General features: G+C 43.3%; 1 protein-coding gene across 35 annotated transcripts in view; it reads right to left on the bottom strand.

Annotated features, from left to right (window-relative positions):
* The window catches only part of RBFOX1 (RNA binding fox-1 homolog 1), a 1,225,669-nt gene that overhangs the window by 93,652 nt on the left and 1,109,987 nt on the right, over nt 1-22,030 (bottom strand). For 24 of the 35 annotated variants that reach the window (XM_078381447.1, XM_078381445.1, XM_078381443.1 and 21 more), the window contains 3 exons: nt 13,239-13,382; nt 8,306-8,359; nt 2,023-2,115 (listed from right to left, as the gene is read on the bottom strand). In XM_078381447.1, the coding sequence (XP_078237573.1) occupies nt 2,023-2,115; nt 8,306-8,359; nt 13,239-13,382 (291 nt within the window). The remainder of the gene's footprint in view (nt 1-2,022; nt 2,116-8,305; nt 8,360-13,238; nt 13,383-22,030) is intronic. The other 11 variants (XM_078381449.1, XM_072982861.2, XM_072982863.2 and 8 more) reach the window with 3 other exon arrangements.

Here is a 22,030-nt window from a genome sequence, read left to right as displayed (position 1 = left end):
TAATAATAAAAGAAGCCATGATACTAATGAAATGCATGCATTATAATTGGCATTAGTCATGTAAAAATGCAATTTAATTTATACCCCCAAATAAAAGAAATTATTGTTTTTTTTAAAAAAAGGCAGGAGGCGCATAACAAAATCATAGGATTTATAATTACGTTTACTCCCATCACCATTTTATAGAACTTACAAATCATTTCAATAAAATAACATCATCTCCTTTAAACTTTAATAAAGAGACATTAAAAGCAAATTAAAAAAAGGTGTTGCATAATTGAAGATTTAAGAGCATGCTTAACACTGAAACGGTAAAATATTAAATAAAAAAACAAAACCAGATATTTCTTTTTCCAAAAGAATCATATGGAGGAGCATGCAGTGGAGTAGAAAGGGGGGAAGAGACAAGGTACAAGGGAAGAAAGCAAAGGTCAAAACAGAAAAGAAAGAAAAGGAAAAAAACAAAACGAAACCGAAAAGGGATAAACGAACCTTAGCAGTGTGCAACATAAATCTTTTCAAAGATCAGAACCATTGGAAAAAGCAACATGTAGCATTCAACACTGGGGATCATGAGCCTGGTTTATTCATTGCAAGAAAACTAACAAAATCATTCAAGCTTTCAAAATCACAGCTAACAAAAGGATAAAAAAGAGGGTGCATTATTTAACACAATATGGAATTGACAATCTGAGTAAGATGTGCACAGTCCTCAATCCAATCAGTGTGTCCCAGGCTTGCTTAAAACGGACACTCAATTTACAGGCGTACCGATAGAGAAAAAAAAAAGTATAGAGAGAGCATCAAGAAAACTTAATACGAACAAGTCAAAAAAACCCACGTGGTATATAGATCAGCGCTTTAAAAAAGATACGTGAAACGGCAGATGGACTTCGCCACTTACCATTCAGCACCATCGCCAGCATGGGGTATGTATACAGTTACCATGGTTACTGAGATTTTGGTGAGGGCCCTAAGCGCTACCGTCGAAGGTGGGGAAAATGGAAAGGGAAAATATGCAACATCTTACTCAAAAGACGACAGCATTTTCAATTGGTATTTCTCTCTCTCTCTCTCTGTCTTTCTCTCTCTTTCTCTCTCTTTCTTGCTTTTTTTTTTTTAATTACAAAATTCTGACAAACACAATTCGGGCAGTGTTGAAGAGGATCTGGTGGAAGGGTCGAAATCATACCGAGGGCCTTATTTCCTGATAAAAGGAAGGATAATTTGAATATATCGTTGGGAAGCGCGACAGGGTGTCGGTCCAGAATGGAAACAAACCATTCTGTTGTATACCTATAACGTCCATTACAAATTCGATTTATTTTTTTTAAATTTGAATCTTCCTCATTTTTCGCAGCTTTTCTTCAAGGTCTGGATCGGGATAATTTTGAAGGCCACTGTAGATCCTGCATCAACCTTGCAGTGAAAATAAAAAGGGGGGTAAATTAAAAAGAAGAAAAGAAAAGAAAACCAAAAATTGTTTTGCTTTGTCACTAAATTTCGGTGGATTTTTTTTTTCTCTCTCTCTCCAAATCATTCGTTTTTAAATCTATTGCACCCGTTGGTGTACGAAACCTTTCAGTTCACAGCAAAAGACTCGAGTTTGTCACACTTCCGTCGTACAACTTTCAGCAATCATCGGGATGGCAAGAATAACAAAATTAACTGGAAATTAAAATTAAAATTAAGATTTTAAAAAATCAGGTTGGGCCAGGTTATTCTTATATATATTTATATACACATACATACAAACATATATATACATACATATACATATCTCTCTCTCTCTGTGTATGTATATATATATGTGTGTGTGTTTGTGTGTGTATATATATATATATATGTATGTATAGATATATGTATATATTATAATATATACATATATATATCTTGAAATTAAACTATGGGAAGGGAACAGGGAAGCACAGAAGAGACACTAAGGATGCATCTGAAACATCAAATGAGAGTGAGACAAACATTTATAAAAAAGATGAAAAGGAAAATATTTTGAACATGCACCTCGATTTTACGGCCCTCTACCACGGTGCCGTGTAATTTCTCCCTCGCCCTTTCCGCATCAGCACTATTTTCGAAAGTAACGAAACCAAATCCCTACATGCAGGAGGGAGAAGGGGAAAATAACATGCGTATCATTATTTTAGACAACGACCACTTTGCTTAAATTCTTCCTTTCGCTCTCTTTCTCTCTCTTTCTTTCTCCCTCCCTCTTCCTCTCTCTTTCATTTAATTATGCTCTGGTTCTTTCTTCATTTCTGTAACATGCAAATTAGAAAAAAAAAATTATAACCATACTGAGATGTGCAATTCATTAAAGTGATCAATGTGAACAACGGTCGTCTCCATCACAGAATCCAATCCCTCCTTTAAAATGTCAAAGAATGAACAACCAAATACCTTTTGGGCTTTTTCTCTAAATTGTCACTACAGAGGAAAAGAATATCTAACAAAAGAAAAAAAAATCTAAATCAATGGAACCATGTCATCAGGTTGGGGAGGAGAAAATAAAAATTGAAAAAAAAAGGAAATGGTGAGAAAAGAAAAGTGAACAACTCTTCTATTTTTTGTTTTTAAATGGCATGCAGATTTGGTCTACAAAATGGTAATAATTACAAATCAAAGCAGGTGCACCAAGGTTAATAACACCCAAGGCAAAACTGTTCTACGACTCTGGCGTTTTGTTGTGGTTTTGAACATGCAACATTCCAGTTGTCGGAAACTTTGGTGAAATCCTTATCCTTATCATCATCATCATTACATCCTAAACAAAAAGAAAATTTGGGAGGGAGGAGGAAGAACTGTCAACAACAGTAACAAAAAAAATGGCAGTTGTACCAATCAAAAAGCCCTTAGAGACGATCAAATGTAAGGAAAACAAAAAAACGAAGGAGTGATGTGAATAAATACAGAACAAAATTCAGAAATGCAAACCATTGATCGACATTCCATTAAAATCTGTTTCCCATTCTTCTTGCTTTCTCATTTGATTTCTATACACTCATCTGGCATGGGCCCAGTTTAAATACAGCCTTGGACATTCAGGTTGCCCATACAGTGGGGTGGTGGAGCAAGCTTAGGAGAAATGCCACTTCCCACGTTCCCACCATCGCCACCATATTGTGGTGCACTTATATCTGTATGTAAAAAGGTAAAGGTTCCCCTTGACAATTTTTGTCCAGTCATGTTCGACTCTAGGGGGTGGTGCTCATCCCCGTTTCCAAGCCATAGAGCCAGCGTTTGTCCGAAGACAATTTTCCGTGGTCACATGGCCAGTGCGACTTAGACACGGAACGCTGTTACCTTCCCACCGAGGTGGTCCCTATTAATCTACTCGCATTATGCATGCTTTCGAACCGCTAGGTTGGCGGGAGTTGGGACAAGTGACGGGCGCTCACTCCGTCGCGTGGATTCGATCTTACGACTGCTTGGTCTTCTGACCCTGCAGCACAGGCTTCTGCGGTTTAGCCCGCAGCGCCACCACATCCCATATCTGTATGTAAGTACACTTATATTTGTATATGTGTGATAACTCTCTGCTTCAAAGAACAGTGTGGTGGCCCTGTGTCCTCTTTTTATAGACCACAGTTCTCTACTCCAAGACTATCAGGAGGTGGTGGTCTCCACCGGGATTGGGAATCGGGGTGAGGGACTCGCTGTCAAGTTGGACTTAAGTTGCACCGTGGACTCAACTCAGTCTTGTTGTTTTTTCAATGACTTGGACTCAAGACTTGGAAACCTTTTTTTTTTCTGGAGAGAGAAAAAAAAAGTTACTTTCAATAAGGAGATGGACTTAGGACTCAGAACTTGGTACCAAAAACTCAGAATCGGACTTGGGACTTTGAACTAAAGATTTGCCAGCACCCATGGTCTCCACTAGCTCAAGAGTTGTCCAGTCCAAATAGGATTTAGAACTGCAAGGACTTCAATCAGGAACTGTGAAACTGGCGGCCGACTGAGCAGCTATGGATAGCAAATGCAGCAAACACACACAGATCACCTGGTGTCTTTCTGTAATTCTATTTAAATGGCATTAAAAATATATCTAAATATGAATTCTGCACACAAGCAGATGACCGTATTCAATCTTGTAGAAGCTGGTGTGTTATTTTTTTGTGACATTTGCCGTATCTTTGGGGGGACGGGCATGTGAGAAAAGGTGTGGATGGTTTGTGGGAGGACTCTTGTTTCAGGTGGGAGCATGGTGAACGCAAGAGTCCGAATCTTCCTCCTACGCCGCTCCACATACCAGTTATGCACACACACAAAAAGGCTGTATGTAAACGAGCCCATTGTCAACTCAAAATCATCATTCACAGAATGTGCTTGATGTGCTACACCTCGAGTGGATGCAGGCTAGCCATTCCCCTCTTTCTTGGCCTTCATGGGCCAATTCTTCCATTCGCCAAGAAATGGGGATCAAGCTGGTGTCTGGGGCCTCCAAAGGTTCAAATTTGGAGGAACGCTAAAGCTGTGCAGTGGACACAGACTGGCCCAGAGAGAGAAGGGGCAGCTGTCACGCTGTACCCATGGAAATGTAAGCTCCATCCGATTATCAGCACATGAAAAAGTATACCATTTATCTCACAGAAAACAGCAGATCTGTGCTATTCCTTTGTATTCGAATGTAACAATCACCTTTTAAAAGCAATTAGTCCTGCAACTCATTACAGGGTTTTAAAAAGAACCTATTATACAATGCAATGACCAAAGAGTAACCGGTTACATCAACAGCTGCAGTGCCTGCTAGTTTTTTGATACTCATGTGCAGAGATGGGCACGAATCACTGGCTCAGCAGCTCATGCCGGTTCGTTTATCAGCTGAACAATTGTTTGGCACTTCAAAGCCCCACCTCCTCAGGCAGGTGCCCACTCAGGGGCGGCATGCAGAGGAGGCAGGGCAGAGAAGCCAGGATGCTGCCTCCAAGTAGACGCCCACTAGAGGAGATGAGGCTTTGAAGCACCCAACATGTGTCTGGCTGATAAACGAACCAGCACAAATCACTGAACCAGAAGCTTCTGCCCATCTCTACTCATGTACTGATTCAGTGGCTTTCCCTCTGAGCTATACTGCTGCCCTAGGTGCTGTGCCTTGTTATAGACGGCCACTTCTTACCAAGTTTGGAAGGAGTCAGGTTGATCTGGGCCATAGCTAGCACGTTTGGTGCTTGTGGCTGTAAAGGTCAAAAAACTGAAAGCAATAACAACCATCTTGCCTTTTCTTAGTACCGTATTTGCCGGCGTATAAGATGACTTTTTTGCCCTGAAAAACATGCCTCCAAGTGGGGAGGGGGTCGTCTTATACGCCGGGTGCACTTCAGTTGGGCCAGGAGGGCGGTGGACAGACTTTCTCGAAGAAGCCGCCATTGCCGCCATTGAGTGAGTGACACAGGGCTGTGCCGGCTGGGGAGGAAGGCAGGCAATCAGGCAGGCGGTCGGTTCGGACGGAGGGAGGGAGGGAAGCAGAGCCAGCCATGCCTGAGTGGCCAGAGCCTGCCACCGGGCTGCCCGCCTCCCTGCGCCGCTGAGCCAGCTGCCCGCTCGCCCACCCGCCACCAGACAGCCGCTTCCCCTCCTGCCTCCATATCATGGTGAAAGAGCTCTCGTCTGTTGCTGCTGCACATCCCATTTCTCCTGGGTGGCTAAGATGGTGGCTTAGCTGGAAGTTGGATTGGGTTTCAGAGACAGGAAGAACAGCAAGAGAGTTTTATGGCGGACTCTCTCTATGTTCAGAGAGTTTGGCTGAAACAGTGAGGTTTTAACCCTCAAAATGTTGGTGCCTCGGGCTAAAGTTCAGCCACTCCTCGCTAGTTACAAATCTGAACCTGGTGGGACATCTCTGTGCTGCAAAACCGTAAGTTATCCAGCACTCTTGGGAAGCGTGTCAATTGGCATCCTCTTTGCAACCATCCCAAAAAGTTGAGACTCGCCAAGTTCTTTGTCTGTAGGACCTGCCGTCAATTCCAGGAGCTTTTAAATCTGCTGCCTGCCGTGAGATATATGGTGCGGTTCTGACTGGAAGAATGACATGTGCTTGGAGGCCCAAAATGGAACTCCAAAATGGGGAGACTGCATCCAGCATATTCATATTTTCTCACAAAGCTCAACATTTCTTCAGTGTAGTACTTCAAGCAATTCATACTGTCTAACGTTGCTACCCTTTGAAAATGAAACTTGCCTTTCCAGCTTAGAGATTATGACTGACCAAATAACATGGCATTCTCATTATTACAGAAGAAGACACACAGAACATAGTCACATTGTTGACATAACTGAATCCCAATGTTTTGAATTAATGAGAGACCTTAGGATGATCTCCTGAGCTCTTTTCCCTCCCACCAAACAACAAGGACGACAAAGAAAAGAAGAATGCAGAAATGGAGAACAATACAGAACTGCTTCATTTAAAAAGGAAGGAAGTTCATCTCCCCTGCTAACAAGCACAATCGAAAAAGAAGCCACTGCATTTCTATAATGTTAGGATTTCGTCAACTCAGGGCAATAAGGGGAAAGATTTTGTCGGTGGGTGTCAGTGCCAAAACTAAGAGTAAAACATTACATGAGCTTTCAGATTTGGGTGGTCCAAATAGGGAAAGGGGAAGAAGGCTCAATGACTTGGAAGAAAAGTCTAGGGCCATCAAAAAAGGGGCACAAGGGGGCTTTTGGTCGTCCAATGATCATGTTCAAATGGAAGTTCATCAAATCATATCTGGCTGCATTCTCTTGCAGTACTAAAAACCAGTCCATGGGAGGACTGTGGATATGGCTCATCCATGGAGAAGGGTTCAAGAGTGGGTCTGCGTCAGAGATGTGCATGAACCTCAGTTGGGAGGTTAGCACCAGGTTGTGTGCATAGCATCACAGGTACCACACGTTCCCTTACTCCACCTCTCCGGCTGGATCACCCACTCACCAGCTGGTCTGCTCTCCTCTCTTCCTCCTCTTCAGCTGTTCAACCGGTCCCTGGCAGGAGCACTGGCTTCCTTGCCTGGCCACCTTGGCTGATCCCCCATTCAGGCAAGGAAGCAGGACAGGCAAACCTGTACTCCTGCCAGGGACTGGTTGAACAGCCGAAGAGGAGGAGGAGAGGAGGGCGCTCTGACTGGTGAGTGGGTCAGTGGCTGAGGAGGCCGGGGAAGGGAACGTGCGCCCCCTGTGGTGCCATGCATATAAACCAACATGAACCTCTGCACCAAGGTTCATGTCCATCTTCAGTATGCATCCATTCTAGTACACTGCCAGTAATCTGGAACAAGAACCAGGTAGGTCCCATGGATAAGTCTCATTTTGTGTTGAAAAGATAGTGTCTCTATAACTCCCAGAATCCCACAGTTAACATGGTCACCCTTTGCTAGAGAGTTTTGGGAGCTATTATCTAAAAAAGCTCTTTTTCCAATTAGGCGTAGGGCCCAGAATTACAGATGATATGCATGGTGAACGAGAGCATGTGAGCCCAAAGTTGGCTTCTTTTCTCCATCAGCTAGAGATCTCATTTGCTCAATCCATGCAGAAACTGGCTGCTAAAGGCCTCATGATTCACGTCTGCACCATTAAAGAGAAAACAGGACGTTTCTGTCGTTTTTTTTAAAGCTGCCGTTTCCAAACAGCCAAAATCAACAGGGCAAACCCTACACACACTGACTCAAAAAGTGTAAGTCCATAAAGTTAAGTGGAGCTTACCCCCAGGTGAATGAATATAACATTATAGCCTCTGTCTCTTATTTTCCCCTCGGAAATAGTAAAAACACATTGACTTCAGAAGCATCTTGGAAGTTTTAACTAACCAGGCGAACATCTGCACTTTCTTAATCAGGAACAATCGCAGTTGATCAAGTAATTACTCCAGAGAGTATCAGATCAAATTACTTGCTTCCATTTTTGAAGCGGAATACACGCCTGTTCTAACTACCTTTTTCTCTCCCCTGCAAGCGTGAACTAATTTCGCAAAATGAGTCAGGCAATTATCAGGGATAGGACTTAGAGTCTGCAGACAACCCTTGATTATATTTAAAAGCAGAAAGCAATATTCCCATTTAACGGGTGACAGTTTATCATAGATAAAAGCCCCCCTCCCTCCTTTAAAGGATTCAAAATCAGGCCAACACATTTCATACTGTTTTGGAAGATGATAAAAAAAATGCAGTGTAGGGGGGAAGCCCACTGGGCTTGTTTTGTTCAACTGGGTAGTTAAGAAGAGGTTCATTACAGAAGTGCAGTTGGTTCGTGCTATTAGTACAGAATTCGTTGAACACATCAAATATTTCCACAGGTGAATTTCATTGCTTACCTTTGAGCCTCGCTCATTAAAAATAATTTCAACATCTAAGATTTTACCAAATTGCTGTAAAGAAATAGAAAAAAAAAATCACATGAGCATTAAGGGGGAAGAAGCATTGTACCACATGGAGATTTCTCAATTTTTGAGGATTCTGTATGCTAGGAAAGTAATTGCGCACAGAAAGTGGAGCAAATTCAAATTAACATGCCCTGGCGCAGACCTCTAGGTGCAGATGTATCACACAGATGTCATGTTCTCTGCCTGCAAAGCCTTCTCTGCTCTTTCAAAGGGAAGATGCAGTGACATGGTGATTTGTGTAGGTAGACTGAAGATGTATGTTTGATTCAAGTGAATGAACTAAATTTTGCTTGAGACGGTTCTGTGACTAATCTTGAGGCTGCCAATGCCTAATATGGGATTCCTGATGAGGATGATAGCAGGCTGTAGCTGAGAATGAAGAAGCGAGTGGTGATGTTGGCTTTGAAAATGGACAGGTGGAACTATCAACCTTCTACTACCCATTAACTCTGCCCTATGCTGGTCACTTGATGGGCACTGGTGTTCTTACCCATGTAACATAGAGTTGTGTTGTGGAATATGGCCTGTAGAAAGCCTGACAGAAGCTTGTGGGGGAAGAAAGCTTCACAGGGCTTTGTAGTGTGCTTGTAAGTCCAGCATTGGGATTAATGAATTATTCTTATTTTCCAGTGCACTCCTATATCATAAAAAGCCAATTCCTTTCTTCAGTGTAGCAGCTAGACAAAGAATTGCTCAATGCTGGAAGACAGTTGCAGAAATTTCATGGAATGATTGTGAATCTAGGGTACGGAAATTAGCTTTGATGGAAAAACTCACCACCGCTCAACACTGAGGTACCAAAATTCCAATGTAGACTTGTTTTTATAAAACCTCGTTTACTTTCATTTAATATTGTAGTAAACATATGGATTCTCTTAGCAACGCCCCCGGATACTCATGCTGACTTATGGAAATAAGACAACTAGTAGATGTTAACCCTTTGATAGGCTTACTATGTAGGATATGATGGTTCATAACTATTTCATGGTTTGTATATCTTATTAAAAAACACCTATTTCTTGCTCTGCCGAAAGGTCTGGTTGGTTGATCACAGGTTGACCGGTGGATCAAAAGAGAGATTGCAAAATCGTAAGCAATTGGATAAGAGTTGAACTGGTGGATTGCAGGCCAACTGGAGGACAGCAAAGTGCTGCTGGTGGACTGTTAAACTGGTGGACTGCAACTGGACTGCGAGACCAAAGAGGTGATGAGCCAATGGTCACCATCCCCTACTGCAATCGATGTGCACAACAGCACAGCTGCCACCAGCTTTTATGGTGGTGAAGTGAATTATGCCCAGCAATTATGGCAAAGCCACATCTTAAGAATATATGGAGCACCCTTGAGAAATCTAAACTCTTGGTCTCCTCTGACCACTCAAAAACATTTCAGGAAAAAAAATGCTTCCAATTCCACTTCTTATTGCCTGTGGATCAATCTGATGATAACCCAGTGGAATCCCAAATCCTGTCCTTAGAGAGTCTGAGTCCACCGCTTCTATCCAAAGCCAGAGAGCTGTGCTGATAATTTTGGGGCTATCCTGGAAACTGGTCCAGAGGTGCAGAATGTGGTGGCCAGACTAGTGGCGGGTGTGAATAAATTTGAACACATATCACCAGTTCTGATTTGCCTGCTTTGACTTTCTGTTCCTTTCTGAGCCAGGTCCAAGGTTCTGATTCTAGTATACAAGGCGCTTAATGGTTTGGGCCCCATTATATGTTGGAACAGCTCTACCTCAGAACATCAGCCCATGCCACCCATTCTCCTCAGGCCCTACATCTCTGAGTTAAAAAAAGGCTGTCACCAGAAATCATGCCTTCTCAGTTGTGGACCCATCCTTATGGAATGGGGTCCCAGCAGAAATCCATCAGGCCCCCTCCCTCCCTCCTTCAGTAGGATTCGAAAAACTGTCCAATGTCAAGAGGCATTCAAAAGCATCCTCTCCTGAGCTAATCTATATGCATTCTCAGTGTTGCCATCATTGTGGGTTGGTATCTATTGTTCATTTTATTTGAGAATTAAATGTTCGGTGGTTGGATGATTGGGTCCCTGTTACTGTATGTGACTGTAAGCCGTTTAGAGTACTACTTGTACTAAGGCGCATCAGTATGTAGACCGACCGACCGACCGACCGACCGACCGACCGACCGACCGACCGACCAACCAACCAACCAACCAACCAACCAACCAACCAACCAACCAACCAACCAACCAACCAACCAACCAACCAACCAACCAACCAACCAACCAACCAACCAACCAACCAACCAGCCAACCAACCAACCAACCAACCAACCAACCAACCAACCAACCAACCAACCAACCAGCCAGCCAGCCAGCCAGCCAGCCAGCCAGCCAGCCAGCCAGCCAGCCAGCCAGCCAGCCAGCCAGCCAGCCAACCAGACAGACAGACAGACAGACAGACAGACAGACAGACAGACCACCAACCCACCAGCAGCAATCCTAATATGCTTATTGGTTCTGTGAGGGGGTTCCCATCTGATCAGGTCATTGCATTGCAGGGGGCATAAATAAGTAAATAAATAAAGATGGGTGCCTTTTAGTTATGAGCATCAACCCAGAAAGATTCTTCTGGCCCTTTGCTGTTTTTGGAGCCTTCTTTTTTCTTTTTTAAAAGCATGAGACATTCCTTACAGCCTGACATTGTCCAATACATCACTCACACTGTCATGTTTGATTATTTCAGGTGTCATTAACAAGGCTACCTGAACCGGCGTGTAACACCAGCGAGCCAAAGAAGGCCATGAATGATACACTGACATGACAAGCTCAACATGGAACAGACAGAAATACAGTACGTGGGGAAGTGTCGAGCGGTCCTGCAAGATTTCATGGGCAGATGAATCAATTAAGGTGGTGCAGGCGAGTTTAGGGCACAGTGCCTCAGGTATGCTCTGTACCTGTTCATCATTTCCATGCTTGGGACTTTAATTGTGGAAGCTCCTGCATCGGTCGAATGAAGCACCGGCCCTGTGTCTGGTGGTGTGTAACCAGCTGGTAACTGAATTGTTGCAACTGTAGTGTAGGTACTGAACAAGCATTAGAGTAACTGGATGTACGTCCAGGTGAGTGCATGAAGAATTCTAGACTTTATTATTATTTTAGGAACAGTTGTAAGATCAATTTTTCAAGGAATTGGAAGAATAAGAACCAGTTTAATATGGAGGATTGAAAGAAATGTGGAATGCGGTGATCAATTATAAATTGATGTGTGAATTGAAAGGGAATATTGAAGGCAAATTATTTTAAGAATATATGGATTTTTTTAGTACATGTATTTGGGAAAGGGAAAGGCCATACCTCAGGACAAGAATCATTATATTTTTGGAGAGAAAGGAGGCATGTACATTAAAAGGGAGGGAGCTGATGCTGGAAGGAAGGAAGGAAGGAAGGAAGGAAGGAAGGAAGGAAGGAAGGAAGGAAGGAAGGAAGGAAGGAAGGAAGGAAGGAAGGAAGGAAGGAAGGAAGGAAGGAAGGAAGGAAGGAAGGATTCCGAGGATGGTGAGGAACACTGGATGTATTATGTAATATGAGTTTTTATTTCAGTTTGAGTTTTTATTTTTGTTGTTGGTTATTTTTCTTTTTTAATGCCATATTATTGTTTATTATGATTTTTAAAAAAAAGAAAAAAGAAAAAATGGGTTGTAGATTTAACTGACATTGATGGTCACCAGTTGAAATCAGGTCATGCCAGTTTGAGGAAAGAGGTAAGGTCAACACCCAGTTAGGAAAAAGTCTCCTTGTAAGGGTAACCCCAAAGCAGCTGCCCCCCTCTAGTGCCTTGGGCTTTATGCTCCTGATCGGACACCCAGTTGCAATCCCACCAAGGTGCCATCACTGGTGTGTGTGTGTTTGTGTGTGTGTGTGTGTGTTTGTGTATCCTGGCAATTTTGTCTTTACACAACTGTTTAAGTGAATAGGATAAGTGGCCCGGTGGGCAAAGGTTTAACACAGCCACAGCCTTTGCTGGTCACACCCCCAAACGATAAACTAGATAGGATCACATGGAAGACTTTCATTATTCATTACTTGTTATTTACTATAGAAATTCACTATGCTGCAAGTGTTCCTGGTGTACAGACTGGTTCACAGAACCTTGTGGAATAAAATATTAGCCTTCCATGTGCCACTGGGCATAGAAATTTCTTTCTTTCTTTTTTTCGCCATAGCTCCCAAAATTCATCAGGAAGCTGCAAGGGATTAGAGTATTCTCTCATCTCATTAGGCTAGGTACAGGGTGCCTTTGGAAAAATGGCCAGTTCCTTAATTCCTTGCACCTCCCATGGAGGTTACCCATTTTCTTCCTGTTCAGGCTAATAATGGCCATTGGTTTGGCCATTATTTGTCAGGCCAGTTTGTGCTGAAATTCCTTCGTGGACTTGGATTATTTGACCACAGCTATCAGAATTCTGGCGGGTGGAATATCTCATGAATCCTGGAAGCTATAGCAAAAAGAACATCTGAACGTCTCATACCTTAGTGCCAAATTGCCATGAAGGTATGGGAATTTCTAGGTTTATGATGCTGATCTCTCGTTATTTTCTGAAATCAAGTTCTACAAAAAGTTTTAAAATTGCTTTGATTCTCAGCTAAGGCCTGGTGGTGTTGGTGACTGGCTCCATGGAAAACGTGAGGTTGGACAGAGACCTACAACTGTAGAAAAATTATGAAAAGGGTGGAGGCCATCGGTTGAACAGAAATGCTCATCTAAGTTTGATGATGGAATGGATGGCTGGGTAGGTAAATCGTAGTGCCAGTAAGGTTAAAAACCAAAAGAACCTTTTTCCATAACTTATTTTTCTTCTTTTTTCCCCACCCCAATACAGAAATTAGCGCTGCTTACCCCAAACATTTGCCTGAGGTCGGGATCCCGGAATCTGAAGGGTATGTTCGAAACATGCAGTCGTTTGGGCTGCGATTTGTTTTCTGTGGTTTCGGAAGATTGTGTCTGTTGCTGGCCGTCGGTCTGTGCTGCATCGTCTGTCTGCTGAAAGAATCCAAAAGGTGGGGAGAGGGGGGGGGGAAAAGGAAAACGATTAACCACAGGACTAGCACCTCTCTGGCATTAGAAGGCCTTCTCTTCAGAAAATGACAACGTGGTTGATTTCTCTGAGAAACATGAACGGATGGATCCGAAAGGAAGAAATATGAGTTTGGGAAAAAAAAAAACTAAGAAAGTGGATGAAATAATTATACATTTCATATTTATCACCATCTTAGAACTGCAGAGCTGGAAGGGACACTAGAGGTCATCCAGTCCAGCCCTAGAGACCTCGACCACTCAGCTCTCCAGCAGTCATGGTTGACGCCTCCTTCTCTTGAGAGACTCCTCCTCTTTGACAGCTACTTGACAGACAGAAACAACACCCTCTTCGTACTGAAAATAGCTGCATCAGAAGAGGTTGGACGGGTCGGCGGTTGAGAATTCTGCCCCGCGTCTCTGCCTATGAAAAGAGACCGCTCTGACTTGATGTGGAACTGAAATAACCTATGTTTTGGATTCGTTTCTTTTAAAAGAACAAGTTTAATGTGAGATAAAACAGAATTTGTTGGCCGCTTCCCTTCCTGTGTAGGACGAACCAGTTGGAAAAGCTCTCTTTGTTCAATTTTTTAAGACTAGTGAAGACATTTTTAGCTTTGGCTTTTATTTCTGTCCTGCACGGAAGAGAACATTTGATGTACACCTCGGTTGTGTGTTGCCTGACCTCTGTTCCTTCTGTCTAGAGTGGCTTGAATCCAAAAATACTTGTTCATGAGTGGGGACACCACTGCTAGTCATATTTTCCTTCTTGAGGTTGTTTACCCACAGCTGTATTAACCCATGGCTGGGCCAGTGAGGCAATGTTGTATGAGCAACATCAAACAGCTGCACAATCGTGCCGACAGTACAGAGGTTTGGTCTTGAAAATTTCGTCCTATAGCTGCAAGACGCAACAACAATATTTCAATGGCCGTGTGTCAAGATTAATTTAGATCATGATAAGAATGATGTGACCCAATGGCCCAGAATTCCACTTGCCCCGTAGTCAACCAGATGACCATGGGGAACTCATGACTATCTCTCTCTGCCACTCATGTGATATACATTCGGAGATGTACTGATGGCAACAATGGAAACAAACATACTGTGGTGCCTCGCTTGACGATGTTAATTTGTTCCAGCGAAATCGCTGTAGAGCAAAACTGTTGTCAAACAAAATAAAAAAACCCATTGAAACGCATTAAAAACCGGTGAATGCATTCTAATGGGCGAAATACCTAATCGTCCAGCAAAGATCCTCCATAGGGCGGCCATTTTCGGTGCCTGTAAAGCGAGGAATCCATCCTAGAAAACAGTGGGGCCATTTTGTACTCCCGGCAGCCATTTTGAAACCCGTCGTAAAGCGAAAAATCAGTTCCCAAAGCAGGGAACCAATCGTCGCAAAAGCGATCGCAAAAACATCGTTGCGAAGCGGATTCGTCATTATACAGGGTAATCGTTAAGCGGGCCACGACTGTACAACCATCATGACTTCTGGCTACTGGGAACAGCTACTGGAGCCATATCCACCATGGATGTAAAAAGCTTGATTTTTAAAGCTTTCTGAGCTAGCGGCTCATATTATATCTCGTATTAATGAATCCCATGTTCTGTGTGATAAAATGCATTATTCTATTGGTTAGCAATCTTTCCCTATGCATTTTGATTTCTAGTATCCTGGCAGGGAGGGAACGGGTCCCCTTTTCCCTTTTTTCTACACCAGCCATAATTGTACAGACCAAATTTATGTGTTACATCTGAGCTATCCAAAAGCCAGGTAAATAATGCTTTTAGAATGCACCGTGTTAAAACCAATGTTAACATCTTACTTGTAAAAAGCTACTCTTACGACGCATGGGTAGGCGTGCCCTCCTGTTCAACACAAGAGAACTGATTTTTACACCAATATGTTAAATTGACGTGTTCGCTCCAAACTCTCAACTAAAGAGGGAAAAAAATATATGCTATCCTTCCTCTCTGATGACTTGGTGTCCAACAGGGAGGGTCTATAGAGATCTTACTAGACTTTAACTCCCATCAGGCTTAGCCAGTATTGTCAGTTGTAGGGAGTGTATTCCAATTGCATCTGAAATGTTGTATTCCCCCCCCCCCCCCGCGCCCCTATTCACAACATTCAGTCATTTAGAATATATACCCCTGTCCTACACGGCATATATTATATCACTCTAGTCTAAGTTGGGGGGGGTGGAAAAATAATCACATTCACGCTATATACACATATTACTTACAGTTTATACTCTCATTGTACGATTTAAAGGCATTCTGCTTCAACAGTATGAAAGCAATTAATTTCATTATGCCATCTGAAAATTAAAATTAATGATCTTTTGTAAAACAGAATGCTAAGAAAGCTCCAGGCTGTTTTTTCTTTTCCATCCTACGACAACATAGAATACCTAATTAATCATACCGTCGATGCATACATCCACGAATGTGTTTAAGAACATTTCTGAACATTCGTGAACTTAATTTCCTGGCACAAAGAAACCACTGGGAAAAAGAGAGAAAAACAGGCTTCCAAGTTGACTTTTTCTTTTTCCCTTTCCCCTTTTCTTTCAAAGGTCACTGAAGAGGTTGCTTACCATTTAATTTAATTAATTTATTTATTTAAAGTATTTTTACCCTGCCTTTCTCCTTGAAAAGAGCCCAAGGCAGCTTACAACATTGAAAGACAATATTTGAAGTTGGAAACGAGTAAGATGATATTTAAAACTGCAAACAAGGATGCATCTTACATCATGAACAGGCAATGTTAAGGCGAACATCAATAAGTATTCAAGAATTTTAAAAAGTGTCACTCTGAGAAACGAAAAACACAATAATGGAAAACACAAGTAGTACTAAAAATCCAGTCAAAGTAGTAATGCATAACAACCTATCTAAAAATCACACACAGGTAGCTGGTTACTGACGGAAATCTTGCCTGAAGTGAAAGGCCTTTGGCTGCCTGCGAAAGGACAGTAAAGATGGGGCCAGGCTGGCCTCCAGTGGGAGGGAGTTCCAAAGTCTCGGAGCAACCACGGAGAAGGCCCTCTCCCGGGTCCCCAGCAAACATGAAGTGGTGGGATTGAGAGAAAGCCCTCTCCTGATGATCTTAACACCCAAGCTGGCTCATAATGGGAGACACGGTCTTTGAAATAGTTTGGACCCAGGCTATTTGAGGGCTTTTTAGGTTAAAACCAGCACTTTGAATTGTGCCCCCAAAATGGACCGGGAGTCAGCGGAGCTGCTGTCACCGGGAGGGGGGGTGTTTAAGAAATTTCCTGTTGTTGTAGTTGTATCTCCATCAATAGGAAGGCAGAGAGATGCAGCATCGAATGCTCAAACCCTAAAAGGATACACAGGCACAGAAATGCTCTATATAGCATGTCACATCTTTATTTGCTGCAGAAATAGATGTTGCTTTGCGGCAGGATTGGACCCAGATGGCTCCTTAATGCAGGGTGTGGCTTCTCTTCAGACACCCCGTAGACTTGGCTTAGAAATCACTGATAAATTATTTTAACAAAACATTTAAGAGGAAAAAAAACTGTGTTTTTTTTTTCTTTGAAAGAGAAAGAGAGAGACGGTCACTAAGTGAGAGCCAGACTTTCAAGATTCATGTTTTAGACGTTTCGGATGAATTCTTTCTTTGTTCAGCTGAGTCCTAAAATAGGATTGTGTCTCTCTCCCTAGCCCCAGACAACACCTTCCGATCTTTGACCCCCCCCCCCCCCCCCCGTGGTCCTTGCCATGCTGTCCAGAGCTGAACTTTTTGAATTAGACCAGTGACGATCAGGAAGAATTTTATTTCGGGCCCAAACCCCGTTGGGTTGGTGCCATAGAAGCAATGCAAAAAAACAAGCAAGGATGGAAAGGCTGAGTCAACCTTGAGCCAGCCGACCTGAATCTGTTGGGATTGAACTCGGGTGATGAGCAGAGTTTTAACTGCAATACTGCAGCTTAACCCCTGTGCCACAAAGCTTGTCGGGTAAGCAGCCGGACAAGGGAGCCCTGGGGATTCTTAATTTCCTTGAACAAGAGAAACAGCAGTGCATTTGGTCACTCATCGGACGGCAAATCAGAGGAGGAAATGCTTCTTCTTTTTCTTCTTGGCTTTTAAAAAAATGCATCCCAAAATTCTTAAATTTCTTCATATTCTGGACAGAAAGGAATAGAGACTTAAGGCAGCCCAGTGATTTAGGAATCCTGAGGCTGGGAGTTCGATTCCCTGCTGTGCTTCGGTGACAATGGATGGACTCGATGAGGAACTTTGCAGTTCTAAGATTATTATCCTTATTAAATCGGAATGCCAGAGAAAGCGACTTCGGTTTCCCATCTCCTAGAGGTAATTTCTGGGGAAACTGGGCATCCATCCATGTCTTCAAAGAACAGAGGCCTTCGGCTCTAACATGTACAGATGTCCAAACTATCAACATACCCATAAAATTGTGTGTGGGGGGGAGGCCATTCAGTTTGCATCGATAATGCTTACAATTATGAAGGTAATTGCGGTGTATGGATTCCAGAACTGAGGTTGGTATGGGAAGTAAGGAAAGATATATATTTTTGACCATCCATTTAAACACAGTCTGCAGCACAGCTCTTATTCTTTCTTTCTTTTTTTGGGGGGGGGGGGGGAAGAAAAGTAGGTTCTGTGAAGGAGGTGTAAATGTAACTTTTCTACAGCCTGGTATTTGACCTTCCAGTCTATAAGGCTGTAAAGCAGGAGGGGAAGGCTGCATTTCTCCCATGCTCCACCTGCCCCCCAAGTATATCCCCCCCATATAAAACAAAAAAAAGTCCTCTCTTGCCCTCTGGTGGCCAATTTTAAAAATCTACAAAGTGTGAGACGTGGTGGCGCTGCGGGATAAACCGCAGAAGCCTTTGTGTGCTGCAGGGTCAGAAGACCAGCAGTTGTAAGATCGAATCCACACAACGGAGTTAGCTCCCATCGCTTGTCCCAGCTCCTGCCAACCTAGCAATTCGAAAGCATGCAAATGCAAGTAGATAAATAGGTACCACCTCGGTGGGAAGGTAAACAGCGTTCCGTGTCTAAGTCGCGCTGGCCACGTGACCACGGAAACTGTCTTCGGACAAACGTTGGCTCTACGGCTTGGAAACGGGGATGAGCACCGCCCCTAGAGTCGGACACGACTGGACTCAATGTCAAGGGGAACCTTTACCAAGTCCCAAGTTCAAAACTGAATCTTTGGTTCCCTATTAAAAACAACCTTTTTCCCCCCGGAAAAAAAGGGAGGGGATGGGTAGGTTCTGAACCACCAGCTGAGTCCGAATCATTGGGAAAAGAAAGAATCTGGTACAAGTTGAGTCATCAGTGCGACCTAAGTCTGACTTGACGGTAAGTCCTGCGACTCAAGTCTCTATCCCTGGTGCTGGGGGTCTCAAAAATATATAAGGATTGCTGTCCATGCCCTTAGAAGGCACAAAGAGGGCTGGATTTGACCCATGGGGTGCAATTTGCCTTCCACAACAATAAAAACATGTCAACCAGCATTCAGCACCATCAGTTTCTGGTAAATAGTGGCATCCTTGTAGATGTTCTCAGGTTCTCAAGGGCGAATGGAAGACGAGCTGGCAAATGTGTCCAAAAATGGCACCCCACTGCCACTGCAATGTTATGTTAGATGTCAAACGTCGTCCTGTTTGCTGGCAGTCACAGGTGAGCAGAGGGGCACCTTCAAAGACCAGAACATGAGATGGCCCAACTGGGATAGTAGAGACGAAGTGGGACGTGCTAAACCGCAGTCAGATCCTGCAGAGTGGAGACTCAACTTTTGAAAAGGTGACTTATTTAAGCTTTCAAAAAGACAACAACAGGAAGACAGTCTATAGCTTGCTTCTGACTTGAGTTGAGCAAGCTTGCAACAACACTTCCAAAGTGCTGGGGGCAGTTTTCCTTTTGAAAGAATACCCTCTGTCCTAGGAGACGTGACACCAAAGGATGACAGGATGGGGAAGGAAGAGGAAAAGAGGTTAATTGAGGAAGCGTGCTAGAATAACTACATCACGTACAGGAGGAATGGCAAAAGATGGAGGCTCTTCTTGGGAGGGCCATGTCCAGTTCTTTTAAGAAGGTACCAGCTTGGGTGCAGAAAGTAAAAAAGTAAACACAAAAGCATCTTTTATTCCCTTAGATGCTCAATGATCCAGTCCCTCCTCACATCTGTTGTAAATTCTTTAGACACATTTTGTTGAATGTTTCGAGGCTCTGGATTCAGAGGGGAATATTTCGACGCCATGCAAGGCAATGTACTTGGAACACTGCGAGCAAAAATAAAACAAACCCTGGCCTATAAATTTTGCTGCCCGATATACATCAGCCATAATGTCCAGCCACTTTCCGGACAGAGAGATTTGAGACCTCATTCGTTATCTCTGTAGAAAAGGTCATTTCCACCCATTTATTGCATGACTTTTTCCAGGCTCTGCTGGGAATCCATTTCTTAGTTTTAAAAAAAACACCCTGTATAAACAGGCTGACAAACCATTACATATTTTGCTCTAGTTGTCAATGACTGCTGTTCCCCCGGTTGTGGGAAGGAAAGTGCGAGGCCAGCACCTCCAGAAAGTCCGGAGCGGCAACACAAATGGACCAGAAGACCTGAAAAGTATTCTCAGAGCCCCCGTTAACCTATAAAAGCACGGAGCCTCAAGAGCAAAGAATCCCCGGCCGTCACATTATGTACAACTTTTCTCCCCCACCTTCCGATTGTTGAAACTTTGAAGACTGTTGAGTGCATTTTCGAACTCCTTTAATCTGGGACTCTGGGGCTCATTTTTCCATAATCATTTCTAACTCAATCAATAAGGCAGAGCTACACAAGTTTAATCTTGGTGAAATTTGATTTCGGTATTGACAAATGCATGGAGAAACTCTATGCAGGGCATGCATGCGGCGCCACAATGGAGTGTGCTTTCGGATGTCAAATTTCATTTATCATTCTTTAGCCCATTTACATTCTTCACCATGGCACGGGACCTGGCTTCTTCTTATTCTTTTTTTAATGGAGGCTTATTTTCCCCAATTCTCTCACTCTCTAGTATGTTCAATACTTTATTGTTTCTCCAGGACTTTCTACTCTCTCTGTCTCTCTCCCTGTCTCTCTCTCTCTCTCTCTCTCTCACACACACACACACTCCTTTGTTTTTAAAGAAGCTACAGCCTCCACTGTGCAGAGGAAGAGAACAGGGCATGGCTGAGATCCTTAGAAGGCTTAAGGTCAACCTCTTCATCTCAAGAGGAACGCTGCGATGCTCGGTGCGCTCAGCTTCTGGAGGCAATTTAGTTTAAACCAAAGCCCGCCTGCACCCCACATCAGAGCCGTGGTTCCCACGCTGTGTACTGGGTTCAAAGGGTGGAGGAAAGGTGCTTCTGGCGAGAAGATCAGACCTGAACTAAGACGCAGAGCAGAACCTGGCAAAACCCCAGCGCCAGCCCTTCCCGTGTGCCCGAACAGAGTTCGCAGCTCACACGAAAAGAACAGAAAGATGGGATCTCTTTGAAGAGATTTGTATTTTCAGTAAGCCAGTAAAGACAAACCGCCATTGCTGAAATTCCAGTTGAGATCGGCTGTCTTAGCGCAGCCAGAAAGGATCTCAGTTCAGGAGCAAGGCGAAGATCTCCACGATTCCTTATTTCGTTTTGTAGGTGAGGAGACCATGGCTTTCTCCAGGAGCGCAAAACATAATGTAGGTCAACCTTTTCTTTCTGCAGAAAATCAGCGCATTTTCCCTTTGTGGAGTTAAGTGCAGACACACAAAGAGAGACACACAGACACACACGGACACATGCACACACACACACACACACACACACACACACAGAGACAGAGAGAGAGAGACACAACAGGACAAGTTGGTCACAAAGAGGCAAACAACCCACCCAATCCTTTCGATGTTATGACTCTACCGAACAAGGCGACAGTTGTAACGTTTCGGCGAACTGTGAATTTTGCACACAGCGGCTGGTTTGTTTGAATATCTTTTCCAGCCAATGCCCCATAAGCTGTTATCGATGGCGTCCAACATGGATAAAGCCTTCCTTGAGATCTCTTTATCGATAAGATAAACGGCAATAATATTTTGAAAGTCAAAAGAGAAGAATCAGATCCCATGTTTTCACTGCATCCGTCTGCATTTCTCCATTTTTTTCTGCACGTTCTGATGCAAGACATGTATAAGAGGTATTAAACCTTTCTCTCTTTTTTGAAAAAAAAAATCCCACACACCTTCAATATTTTATCTTATTTTCCTGCTTAAACCAATCAAGTTGTTTCTGAGAGAGAGAGAGAGACAGAGAGAGAGCCGGGGGGGAGTTGAAGCTTTGTGAGTGTCTTGCAGGCATTATTTGATTAACTCGACAATATTATGTGAGCAATGGTTGAGTACTCACTGTGCTGTTCTTTTGACCAAATTGATTTGTGTAATGAACACTTGTGCTCTCTTTTGAATAGGCCTCTTGATTTAAGCAGTAATGCCGGAAAGCCGAGTAAATTTACAGCCCCCACAGTCATTCCCTTTCAATCCAGAGAGAATAGCGGTGGTGGCGGACGAGGACTGAGCGTAACTCAATACATCGTGATGCAAGCACA

The sequence above is a fragment of the Pogona vitticeps genome, chromosome 13, assembly GCF_051106095.1.
Source record: "Pogona vitticeps strain Pit_001003342236 chromosome 13, PviZW2.1, whole genome shotgun sequence".
Taxonomy (NCBI): Eukaryota; Metazoa; Chordata; class Lepidosauria; order Squamata; family Agamidae; genus Pogona; species Pogona vitticeps.
Note: the sequence above shows the minus strand (reverse complement) of the source record. Positions and strands in the feature narration are given on the sequence as shown.